Source organism: Heloderma suspectum, chromosome 3 (genome assembly GCF_057233095.1).
Source record: "Heloderma suspectum isolate Gila_16-S chromosome 3, 16-S_ref, whole genome shotgun sequence".
Classification (NCBI taxonomy): Eukaryota; Metazoa; Chordata; class Lepidosauria; order Squamata; family Helodermatidae; genus Heloderma; species Heloderma suspectum.
The window spans coordinates 159432540-159446032 of NC_139460.1; the positions used below are offsets into that span (position 1 = coordinate 159432540).

The 13493-nt window shown below is 46.2% G+C and overlaps 1 protein-coding gene across 1 annotated transcript in view; it reads right to left on the reverse strand.

The window, feature by feature from the left end:
• Nucleotides 1-294: 294 nt before the first annotated feature.
• The window catches only part of LOC146350378 (uncharacterized), a 74016-nt gene continuing 60817 nt past the window's right edge, over nucleotides 295-13493 (reverse strand). The window contains exons 5-8 of the mRNA XM_084845540.1: nucleotides 12994-13111; nucleotides 11405-11469; nucleotides 10872-10993; nucleotides 295-459 (exon numbers count right to left, since the gene is read on the reverse strand). Coding sequence (XP_084701666.1) covers nucleotides 295-459; nucleotides 10872-10993; nucleotides 11405-11469; nucleotides 12994-13111 — 470 coding nt within the window. The remainder of the gene's footprint in view (nucleotides 460-10871; nucleotides 10994-11404; nucleotides 11470-12993; nucleotides 13112-13493) is intronic.

Below are 13493 nucleotides of genomic sequence, written 5' to 3' on the forward strand. Positions count from 1 at the left end.
CCGCATTGTGCAGGCCATGTTGAATTTATTGTACTCTTAAAACTACAGCACACAGTCCAGCCAAATTTAAGAACATTTGAGTTCTACCAAGTTCAGGGGGACAGATTTGAGCAGTAGCTTTCATCTGCTTAAATCCAACAGAATGTAGGGCTGCAAAGACTACCTAGGAGTAAGTCTCATTGAACTCAGTGGGGCTCACTTCTGAGTAGACAGGCATAGGGTTGAACTGCATATTTAGCTGGATTGTGCCCCAAATTTGTAAAACATTTACCATGCAATCATATAATGAACAACTCAGATGCAGCAGTATAGTGCTGAGGGGTCGCACCGGGGCTTTGCTCCTGCACTTTTATTGGAGCCGGCTCCCAGCCGGGTTGCAGTCTGTTGCTGCTGTGGGGGCAGACGTGGTGGGAGGAGGAGGGTGCAGACTGGCGGCTGTGTCTCGCCTACAACACAGAGCTGGCCAGACAAACGGGGTGAGAGAGGGAGCCTGATGGAGCTCTGCAGCCTCCTCTCGGTGCCCCTTATTCTCCTCCTCAGCTCTCGGATTCTCTGCCTCCCACCCCATGAGCAGCTGCCATGCCTCGCAACTTGACCGTCCCCAGCCAGCCCCTCAGCTTCCTGACCCTTTCCCCTCCCTGCTGCCCATCCCCACGCTGTGCCTGTGCAGAATGTCATCCTGCAGCACGAACCACGCATTCAGGGCTGCAGCTGCTGGCCACAGCAGGAGCAGGCATGGGGGGGGGGGTGCCACCGCTGCCATTATCTGTTGCTCATGCTTATGCATGGGGTTTTCTTAGGGGTGGACGGAAGTCCCTTACCTTTCACCGAAGCTTGTTCGTGATGGGGGGGAGGCGCTTCGCTGCTCCCCCCGCGAAGTTCAGGCCGGGGGGGGGGAGGCTTCTCGCCTTGCCCCGGCAGAAATTCAGGCTGGGGGGGAGGCTTCCCACCTCGCCCCGGCCGAAATTCAGGCCGGGGAGGAGGCTTCCCGCCTCGCCTGGCCGCGAACTCGAAAGTTTTTTTTTTTTTTAAATGCCCCCTGATAGGCTACGTGACGATTAACGTAGCCTATCACGGCTAGGGGTGAACGAAAGTCACTTACCTTTTCTCGCAGCTTTTTCGCGGTGGGGGGGAGCGCTTCGCTGCTCCCCCCGCGAAGTTCAGGCCGGGGGGGGAGGCTTCCCGCCTCGCCCGGCCGAAATTCAGGCTGGGGGGGAGGCTTCCCGCCTCGCCCGGCCGAAATTCAGGCCGGGGAGGAGGCTTCCCGCCTCGCCCGGCCGCGAACACGAAAGTAAAAAAAAAAAAAAAAAAACGTCCCCTGATAGGCTACGTGACGATTCACGTAGCCTATCACGGCTAGATCTGGAAAGTCAGCCGTGATAGGCTACGTGAATCGTCACGTAGCCTATCACGGGTGACTTTAAAAAAAAAAAAAAAAAGCGCGTACGCGAATGGCGGCCCCCATAGGGAGCCGCCATTCGCGTTCCTTATTTAGTTGCTGTAGTCTACGTCAATGTTTACGTAGACTACGGCGAAAATAAGGGCAACGCAAATAGCGTTGCCCTTCTTTTCGCTGTAGTCTATGTAAACATTGACGTAGACTACAGCAACTAAATAAGGAACGCGAATGGCGGCTCCCTATGGGGGCCGCCATTCGCGTACGTGCTTTTTTTTTTTTTTTAAAGTCACCCGTGATAGGCTACGTGACGATTCACGTAGCCTATCACGGCTGACTTTGCAAATCTTGCCGTGATAGGCTACGTGAATCGTCACGTAGCCTATCAGGGGACGTGTTTTTTTTTTTCTTTCATTGCAATGGCGGGGGCGGCAGCCGGTCAAAAGACCGGCTGCCGCTCCCGCCCCGCTCGAACACCGGACGAACCGCCAGCCGGACCCGCCGCCAGGAAGGACATTCAGGGAAGGTAAGTCCCGTCCCGGGGGGGGGGCGGGGGGCGGGGGATTTCTCCCTGAAACTTGTTCGGGGGGCCGAACACGTTGGCGCTTAGCCCCCCGAAGTTTCGGGGAGAAATTCTCCGCCATCCCTAATTCACGGCTAGATCTGCAAAGTCAGCCGTGATAGGCTATGTTAATCGTCACGTAGCCTAGGCTACGTGACGATTAACGTAGCCTATCACGGCTAGATCTGCAAAGTCAGCCGTGATAGGCTACATCAATCGTCACGTAGCCTATCACGGGTGACTTTATAAAAAAAAAAGCGCGTACGCTAATGGCGACCCCCATAGGGAGCTGCCATTCGCGTTCCTTATTTGGTCGCTGTAGTCTACGTAAATCTTTACGTAGACTACAGCGACCAAATAAGGAACGGGAATGGCGGCTCCCTATGGGGGCCGCCATTATCCGTACGCGCTTTTTTTTTTTTTTAAGTCACCCGTGATAGGCTACGTGACGATTGATGTAGCCTATCACGGCTGACTTTGCAAACCTAGCCGTGATAGGCTACATTAATTGTCACGTAGCCTATCAGTGGGCGCTTTTTTTTCTTTTCTTTTCTTGGAATGGTGGCGGTGGCAGCCGGTCGAAAGACCGGCTGCCGCTCCTGCCCCGCACGAACAGCCGCTGAACCGCCGGCCGGACCTGCCGCCGGGAGGGACATTGGGCGAAAGTAAGTCCCGTCCCGGGGGGGGGGTGCGGGGTGCGGGGGGGTGCAGAGGATTTCTCCCCGAAACTTGTTCGGGGGGCCGAACACGTTGGCGCTCGGCCCCCCGAAGTTTCGGGGAGAAATTCTCTGCCATCCCTAGGTTTTCTGTGTGTGGGAGAGGGATTCTAGTGGGCTTGACGTGCAGACGTTAGCAGGGTATCATGTTTTAGCACCATGCAGTGAAAAGTTTTCACCTGCTGTTTGTTTGCGCATCAAGTTTGTCCTTCAAGGCTCAGGTGGGGGCCTGGGGTTGGATCCAACCCCTCTGGTTGACAGTAGGATGCTAGCCTTGTTTAATCTAAAGTAAGTCCCAATTTGTTCAATGGAGTTTACGTTGGAGGGTCTAGGACCATGAGTCACTTAACCTGAACTTGAAGGGTTAATATGAGTAAGGTGGGCGGGATCTCTGAGAGGTCATCCTGCCTTTTCCTTGTCTCCTCCCTCTACTTTCCTATCTTCTTCCTTCCTCCTCCTGCAAGTAATGCTGACCCCAGCCAGCTTACCCGGAGATGTAAGTTTGCTATATCTCCAGTAAAAGTCTGTTCCTAACCCACCACTCAAGTGTGTTTTGTCTACATCTGTGTCTACTGACAGGGGGCTGATTTGGACTTCAGTTTACTCCCCTAGTGAGTACAGTTATGCTTGTAGCCTTGTAAGGTAATCCTACTTGTCTATTCAGAACTAAGTACATTTATGTTCAATGGGATTTACTCCCAAATAAGTGTGTATAGGACTGCAGCCTTAAAGGAGTTGTGGGTCACTGCGGACTAAGTTCCACTTATTTTAATGGGGCATTGCTTCACATCTGGTTGCAGTGGTTCCTCATAATAATAATTCATAATAAATATACTATGATTGTGTTGTTGTTGTTGTTATTGTTGTTACCTGTTTCTTGAATTAAAAAGGACTAACCTTTTTAGTCCACACTGGAGGCATTCAAGATGAAGCTGGACAGCCATCTGCCAGGTATGCTTTGACTTGGATTCCTGCATCGAGCAGGGCGTTGGACTCGATGGTCTTATAGGCCCCTTCCAACCCTACTATTCTATGATTAACAAAATAATATTTTCTAGCAAGTTGCTGGACATGTCTTTGTGTGTGTGTGTGTTTTCTTTTCAAGTGGACCTTCTAATAGTTCTGAATTAGGATGATCAGACAAAGTGACTGAAAGCTCATTTGTATTGTATAATCTTACAAGGTTGTATAATTTTAGAAGGGCCATGAATGTGAGGGGGTGTGGCTGTGACTATCATGAAGGGATGCTGCACTTCTGAATTTGCCACTACACTACTGCTCAGATGAGCTCATTGGGACTTGTTCCCAGGTAAGTGTATATAGCATTGCACCCTTAAGGAAAAATTTAATTCTTAAGGTTATTAGCTCATGTACCAATTATAATTGATTTATTCTTTAAAAAACACATTTTTATCTCACCTTTCAGAAAGCAAAGAAACCCCAAAGCAGCTAACAACCATTATATGCAATTAATAAAACATAAAAAATATTAAAAACACCCTGATCACAACCCAGGACATAGTTGGGCATAGTTAAATGATTTGACTTCAGTTAGCTCAAATGGCCCGAACTCTGTTGGATACATATACCAGTCAATGCAGCAGCAGCATTCCCTCTATTTCCAATGTTCAGGCTGTGAGTGCCTTTGCTTATGAAGCAATGGCATCACATAAGACCGATATATCATCAGGCTTGGGGGAATCCTAATGTTTGCATAAATACAACAAGTCTTTGGGAAAAGAAAATCTTAAGGGTGGGGGCAGAGCCCCCAAACAGCCCAATGAGGACTGAGCATGCTCAGTGGCCACGGAATGTTGGGTGGAGGGATGGAAAATCAGTTGGGAGGGAGAATGGAGTGGAGTGCCTGGAATCCTTAGGAGGCTGAATTGCATGTGGCAACATATTGTTGCATGTAGGGATGTATGGACGGTGTAAAGTCCACTCTGTCTGTGTTTCGCAGATTGTCAAGTGCCTTTTGTTTAGGGATGGGGGAGAATTTCTCCCCGAAACTTCGGGGGGCCGAGTGCCAACGCATTTGGTCCTCCGAAGGTTCGGGGAGAAATTCTCCCCCCGCCCCCCCCCGGATGGGACTTACCTTTTACGAATGTCGCTCCCGGCGGCGGGTCCCGGCGGTGGTTCGGCAGGTCATCGTCAGGGGCGGGGGCGGCAGCCAGTCTTTCGACTGGCTGCCGCCGCCGCCATTACAAGAAAAGTTAAAAAAAAAACGCCCCTGTGATAGGCTACGTAACGATTAACATAGCCTATCATGGCTAGATTTGCAAAGTCAGCTGTGATAGGCTACGTTAATCGTCACGTAGCCTATCACGGGTGACTTGGGGAAAAAAAAGCGCGTACGCAAATGGCGGCCCCCATAGGGAGCCGCCATTCGCGTTCCTTATTTGGTCCCTGTAGTCTACGTAAAGATTTACGTAGACTACGGCGAAAATAAGGGCAATGCCATTTGCGTACGCACTTTTTTCTTTTTCTTTTAAAGTCACCCATGATAGGCTATGTGACGATTAACGTAGCCTATCACGGCTGACTTTGCAGATCTAGCCGTGATAGGCTACGTAAATCGTTGCGTAGCCTATCACGGGGCTTTTTTTTTTTTTTACTTTTCTTTTGAAGTTCGCGGCCGGGGAGACGGGGCGCTTCTCCCTGGCCTGAATTTCGGCCGGGCGAGGCAGGAAGCCTCCCCCCCAGCCTGAATTTCGGCCGGGCGAGGCAGGAAGCCTCCCCCCCAGCCTGAATTTCGGCTGAGCGAGGCGGGAAGACCCCCCCCCCCTCGCATGAACTTCGGGGGGAGAAGCGAAGTGCCTCCCCCCCACCGCAAAAAAAGCTGCGAGACCAGGTAAGTGACTTTCGTACATCCCTACTTTTGTTCCATTGTTAGCCCACAGATGGATGCGAATATTTTTTTTCCATCATGCAGAAAAGTACACAAATATTTATGTAAGTATTTACGTAAGTATTTACTTAAGCATTTACATAATTTACCTTTGTATGCATTATTTAGCGTATTGCCCCCCATTCCATCCAATGTTTCCTCAGCAGAAACCATCTGTATTTTCCTACGAATTTATATGTATAAATTTCGGGAAAGTAAAAAAATCACCCGGAAGTCCATGGACTCTGCCCTGCCTGAGGGGGTTGCTCCACAACAGATTCCGCAGGTTGGATTCTTCGAAATCTGAGCTCATTTTAGTCTGTCTCGAATTTCTCTAGCATCCCTAGTTGTATGTTCCACTTTTTGAGTTCTATGGCTATTGGGTGGTATAGAAATGAAATACATACACACATACATAATTTTTTAAAATAAAGATACTTATCCTTCAAACTCCAAAGGCTTCCTGGAATGAAAAACACAGCAAAATTTTCACCACTCTCTTGAAGGCAAGAATCCATCTAGCCAGGCATGGGAAAATTTGGAAATGCTCTGAAATTTAATAAGAAACTTATTTATAAAACCCTGGGATTTGAGAAGGATTTCTCATATATATTTGGTTAGTGTGAGACCATCAGGTTCCAGAATCTGACAATATGGGTAGTTATAAAGCCTCACCAGTGCCAAAGGCACCAAAAGTCAACCACATGTACCTTTTCCTAGGCTCATCCCGATTAAGTTAGCTTATGCACATGTTCAGCAAATGTGATGTTAATTGGTATGTATGTACCCACAGTCCAACACTAGTAGTAGTATTCTTCAAAACCCCACTGTGCCATATTATGATCTGCTTTTAAAGTTCCTCAGCAAAACAATCCTGTGCTCCCCAGGACAGCTGGCTGCATGGGATACTTCAAAATCTGATGAATTTGGGAGGGGGTATCCAAAATTGGATGCTTTACCCACCTGTTCCCACCTACTAATGCTAAATAAGCTAGATGGGCTCAATGGCCTGTCTAGCTGGGGTTTTGTATTGGGTCAAATTGCCTCCTGCCCTCCGCCCACCCTGCCTGTCTCAGAACACTCCATCATGACCATGCTCTAAGTTTCCAAACTGGTTTGCCATGCAGCATTGGAGGCAAAACAGGGTGGGTAGGTTGCTCTTCAAGAAACATACGTTGAAAGGCTCTTTGGGCATGTGGAACTAATTGTGTGGTTCCTTGGGTTCCAGCTTTTTTGCTGAGCTAAATGACCACGTTCATCCATGGGAAATAAATATTCCATCCATCTCTATCTGATGAATACCTCTGCTTATCCACATAGTTAATCCTTACTGGTAAAAATATACATATTTTATTGTCAGTATTACCTAAACCTGTGGTCAGGTTCTACAATGATAGCTATTAAATTACAATTCTAAACACTGTACACAGGCATGTCCTTTGCTAGCATAATATTTGGGAATAGGATTTCCATGACCTTTATTAGAAAGTTATGTAGTTTGATGTTTGAGAGATTTAACCCACCTAAATCAAGAGCAGATGATTGCTTGCTGCAACGAAGACTTCAAAAGAGAAACAAAATTCTTTCCCCATTTACTGCGAGACCTCTCATGCCTAATCCGCATGCCACTTTTATAGTAGTGGAATAATGTGTAATAAATTCATAGATTAAACAGCACTCTATCCAAGTATAATCAATCAAAAATGACAGCTGATTGATTTCTTTTGTAAATGAGAATATACTTATTGTTTAATTGATTTCAGTGTTCTCCAAAAGGTGATTTGAAAGTCATAATTCAACTGCAGCTTAGCTGCAGTTTTAGTATGGCTTTTACATAAATAAAAATGTTATTTTGGGGGGACAATGCTGATCTTTTTACTTTTCTTGTTTTAACTCTGTGATAAAGACATTTACAAGACTCATTCAGTCTGGGAACTAGAAAGGATGCTATAATTTGCATGTTCATCGTGAGGTTAACGTAAAACTCCAGGAACATTTTTCCACTTAGATACATTCTGTTAAAGCATAACTTCGAATGAACATCTGAATGTAAGTTATATCGTTAGGAAAGAAATCTCCCTTGAGACTTATGACTGTAGGATTTAGGTACCATAAAAGGCAAGAAACAGATGGCAATGCAACACAAAAGCATTTTAAAATAAACATTAATACAAGTTGGGATACACATCTTATTAGGAATGCGGTTTTAATCATATTAACTGTTGTTGACATTGCTACTTCAGCTGCTTCATGGGAGTTGATGGAGAAAAATCCCTAATTAATGTGGAAAATGATGCATGTACGGCATTAACATATATTATTTACTTTTGAAAAAGACAGTACTATTTTGGTTTAAAAAAACAAACTCAATGAATATTTCTAAGTACTCTCATATTTTCCATCAGCATATTGTGAATGTTTTGCCATGTTCTTATGGTAAAACAGAGGAGGGGAACCTCTAGTCCTTCAGATATTGTTGGAGCCCAGCTTTCATCAACCCCAGCCAGCCTGGCCAGTGATTAGGGATGATGGGTGTTCTAGTCCTACAACATCTGGAGGGCCACAGGTTTCCCACCCCTGCTCTAAAATATTCTAATGAATTGCACAATACACCCTTTGCTGTTCTTTTTTAGTAGTCAGTAAGAAATGCTACAGCTCTTGCATTGTAAATTGGTGGTTTGAAAATACAACTAGGGATATATGAATCCCTTACCTGGTTTCGGTTGGGGCATCTGCTGCAGGGGGATGAGGTGATCCGTTCCTCCCCCCGGAATCCTGCCTGGCTGGCTCTGCTCTGCGGCCATGCCATGGAGCCGCCGGCCAGGCTGATCTGCAGCAGGGCCTCCAGCCACTGCCAGGCTGGTGCAGATGCAAATGGCATCCTGCGTAGGGGGCACCATTTGTGTCCCTGCTTTAGCTGTGATAGGCTACATAAATATATACATAGCCTATCAGAGGCTAGCGTAGGGACGCAAATGGCGGCTGCTATGTCAGCCGCCATTTGCAGCCGCAACAGCCCGGCAGCGGCCAGAGCCGCCGCTTTATCCACTGCCGGAGCCACCAGCAGAGCCGCCGCCGCCGCATCTGCCACCAGGTACGTCCGTCCTGGGGGGATTCTGCGGGGTGGTGGGAGGCTGTTCTGCCACAGACTCTTGGGGGGGCAGATTCTTTAGAATCTGGCCTCACTGGAGACTGTGGCGGAATTCTCCACCATCCCTAAATACAACAAACATCTCATTCTGTAACACGTTGGCTCTGATCTTTACATCCAGGAGCTCTGGTATGTACACAATGCACTTAGGATACAATCCTATGGGGATACTCGGCCACCTCCCATTGGCGACCAACTATCCAATGCAGGGTGGGCAGAGCACGGAGGGGATTTTCTCCACTGCATTCTGGCCACCCTGCATTTGTGGCTAAATGGCTGATTTTGGCTGTCTAGTCAGGGCACCTTGGAGCGGGGGGTAGGGGAGGCCGGATGGCATATAGGAAATGTTGTAATGGTGCTTCCACCATCCCCTCTCCTAGGAATGCCCCCATTTTGGCTGTTCCATGCTGCTCTTGCGAGGGCGGAGCCAGGAACAAACTGCGCCACCTATGAGGTGGCAGGGGAAGGGGCAGGGAGTCGGTTTTCTGGAACTGACCTCAGAGTGCTGGCTCCGAGCTCAGTTCCCAGAAAACAAAAAATCCTGTGGCCATCTTGATGCTGTCGAGTGGCCATAGGATTGTACCCTTACTTGCAAAAAGGTTTTCTCCATTAATTTCAGTAATGTGAATTCACTCCCAAAGCTAGCCCTTGTTATCTGATGCTAAAATTGGACATCAAATGGACTGCGTCAACTGTTGGCAATATAGGTTGAAGCTAGAGATGGGTGAGAAATTGTTTCTGTTCCACTGTGATAAGAATTTCCTAAAATTCTCCATATTTGGGACAAAAAGAACTTGAGATTTAATTTTTTAAAAATCCATCTGGGAGAACTCGAAAAATTCATCTGCCCGGGACCAGGACATTGAGTGCTTTGGTCTTAGATATTTGGGTTCGAATCCCTGTGTATTTAACTACATTAGTGCTTACGTAGGGTTGCCACTCCGTTGTTCTGTCAGGCTCCTCGTCTTAGCTCTATGGCAGGCAGGTACCTTATGGTCCTTTCCATGATGGAAATAGTTGTGGCTATTGAATTTGGCCAGTGCCCATGGGTGAGAATTCTGTTTCAGTTCATTTTTAATCAGAATTTCCCCAAAATTCGCTAAGTTATTTGTATTTGGGACAGAAATAACATAAGAACTGAAAAGTTTGGATATGGGAGAAAGCAGAACTGAGAGATTCACCCATCCCTACTTGAAGCGAGCCCTCCATTTTCTACCAGTTTATTACGACTGTTGGCGTCATTAGATTATCTTCGTTATATTTGTCTTGTGTTGAGTTTGCTTTGGGGGCAATGCTGATTTTGTTAGCTATTTTGAACATATCAATGAAAAGGCAGGATGTAAATTTAATAAGCAACTTGTGTGCAATGGGGATGCACACATAATCTACTCCACTACTGTAATGATGTAGGGAAGCTTTCCTTGAAAATATAAAGGCTCTGTGTGCAGATCTGGAGCTTCAGATTGGGTTACTCATATGGATGTGAATGTTCACGACTGTGACCACATTGGAGGCTTATGTGCACATGAACATTCAAGAAAAAAAGTCAGCACAACTTTAAATAAGCCCAGGAAGTGTTCAGGTTATCTATGACACATGGAAATCAGTACAAAGCATAATCAAATAGTAGACACAATCCACAGAGAAGTTTTGCTGCATAAGCCATATTGAAATGAATGACTTGTGTAGAAGAGCTACTTGGTGGATTGTGGTTAGGACTGGGATTTGGATGTAAGTTCTACTGAACACAGAGTCAATTGACATGCTATGCAGAATATCGTGCCCCTTTCACATTACCTTTATACATTCCCTCCCTCTGGGGAAGCTAATTAGATGGTTGGGATCCTTATGCACATGCTCTGTCCATACAGTTGTGTCTGCAACTGCAACTGCAACAACCCAGCTGCATAGGAGCATCTCCTGTTCTGGCCGGAATCCATAGGACACTCAGGCAAAACAGCATAATAAGGCAGATCAGGACTATGGAGAGCTCTCTGGGGAGCAGGATTAGGCCAGATGCTACACTCATTAGAAGTTGCTCCAGCACAAGTCTGGAGCGGACTGGTGCTCTATTTAGCCCTGCTGGGAAAGGTGTGGGCAAAGCCCCCATCTTCTTGAGTGGAGCATGTGTGGTGGTTTTTAAAGGGCCTGCATTGTACCGTGCAGACATGTGCTTTGGCATGGCTGCAATGCTTCCCGTGCCCCCTGGCAAGGGTGGGGTGGAGGAAGAAGGCCAACTGGGACTGCAGGCGGTTCTGTTCACTAGAGGAGTCATTTGGCTCTAAGGAGGAAGGCAGAGCTACAGATCTAGGGGTGAAGCCTCTAATGAAGGAACTTTGAACCTCTTTCAGCAAAATTCCATTTTGGAGAAGCTTTTTAGGGCTGCATTCCAGTAGTGCGTGCAGCCAAAGGCAAAAGAGGCGGGGCCAGATACCCCAGATTCCATATTTTAGCTTAGAGCTTTTACTGCCAGCAACTAAGCCTTCGGAGAGGCATCTCAACCTTTTCGAATGGAGAAAAAAGTGCACAAAGGTCAGGAAACCACCAAACACTGGGTGGTTGAGGGAAACGGGGTGGGACCAAGGAAAGGGGGTAGACATCTGAGGAACCTCAACAAGCCAGAGTGGAGCTCCAGGCAGGCCAGATTTGGTCCCTGGGCCTGACATTCTGCACCTCTGCTCTAGTAGGTCACCATTTTGGACACTGTCTCCTGGGGAGTCTTCAGAGCTCTCCCTTTGATTAAGATGGGTTAAGGTCCTAGACAACAAAATGATGCAGGGTGTGGAGAATGTGGATAGTGAGACATATTTCTCCCTCTCTCAAAATACTAGAACCCGGGGTCATCCTATGAAGCTGACTGGTGGGAGATTCAGGACAGATAAAAGAAAGTACTTCTTCACGCAGCGCATAGCTAAACTATGAAATTCGCTACCACCAGATGTAGTGATGACCACCAATTTGGATGGCATGAAAAGTGGGTTGGACAAATTCCTGAGGAAAAGGCTATCAATGGCTACTAGTCTTGATAGCTATGTGCTACCTTTAGTACCAGAGGCAGGGAGCCTATATATACCAGTTGCTGGGGAACATGTGTGGGAGGGTGCTGTTGCACTCATGCCCTGCTTGTGGGTTCCTGGTCGACAGCTGGTTGGCCACTGTGTGAACAGAGTGCTGGACTATATGGACCCTTGGTCTGATCCAACAGGGCTGTTCTTATGTTCTTACTATGACAGACCTGCTCATAGAAGAGTGGCTCTCATACATCCCAGGTAGCATCTCAAAGACCTGTTATTCTGCATAGCATGTAGATCAGCTCTTCCAAATTCACATGTGTGTAGATAGACACACACACACACGCACACACAGTTAAACACTGAATGATACACTTTGCCACAACTCATATAGTGCAGCTCTTGGGCATCATGTTAATACTTTTGTCACTAATAGCTTTCCATTTATTCAGAAAAAAGGATGTTCTGGGTGATATAGTTTAGATGACAGTCATGATGCTTCACAGTGAATCACTGAGGAAGCTGAGATTTGAATTTAGTGTATCAGAATGGGAAGATAGTGTATGCCTACAATCTATTTCTCCAAACTGCAACAAGATTAAGATTACAATTTTGATGAAATATTGATGCCATTGCTGAGGCATTTTTGGACAATTCAGAGTTAAAAATGAGCATGTTATTTGCATTAAAAAACATCTGTATACATCTTGGAGTGACAGATGTGCTTATGCACTGCAGAAATGTGCTTCTGAGTGACAGGGGCCTTGAAACGTTGTTTATGTGTTTAGCTCCCAGTATCAAGGACATGATTTAGTAGGAAGCATGTTAACACCATTAATACCATCTTCACCAACATTTATAATCCCATCCCAAAGAGGATCATTTCCCCTCTTTTATGAAGCGAACACAAGTTCCCATATTCTATGCACACGACTTTCTGCTCACGCTATCAAAAGTTAAAAGGTATCTGGTTGAAAGAGTCATTCCCAACTTAAAGAAACAGATTAATTGATGAGAAATTCCTCATTGCAAACATGAAGGCGTATACTTTTTTTGGTAGTTGTTGTCATTGTCACAAAATTGTGCTTGCATTTTTCTATTATTAAAATGAATGTCAACACAGAGAAAGGTATGTTCAGGCTGTCATGGGGTGTACACTCAGACTGCATCTGAACTTTTTTTTACAGGGAGAAGCATTCGACGATTTGATCACCTGTCAGAATCATCTCTGTGAAATGTCTCATAGAGCCTTCACTTCTTTTTTCATTACCATCTGTGAAGCAAAAGAACAAAGCCTCCACTGCTTTGCCAGGAAGGTCTGCTGGAGTAGAAGAATTCAACAGACATCCAGTTGAGGGCTAGATGGACATCCAGTTGGGCCGTTGTCCCTGTGAAAAGGAAGGGGAATGTGACAAGGGGTTTCTTTTCCTGGGGGCGTTTTTAGTAACATCATGGGTCACCTGAACTTTAAACATTCAAGTTTGATAAGCAGGCAGACTTCTGCATTATTAGCTTTAACTTACAGTAAAATGTAGTAGTAGGTAGCGATGCTGGAGAAATTTGAGACGGATTAAATTGAGCTTGGATTTCTAAGAATCCGACCTGTGGAATCTACTGTGAAGTACCCCCGCTCAGGCCATGCGGAGTCTGTGGACTTTTGGATAATTCTTTTTACTTTCCCAAAATTTATGCATATAAATCTGTAGAAAAATACGTAAGTTTCTTCTGAGGAAATCTTGAATGGAATGGGGGACAATACACTAAATGTTA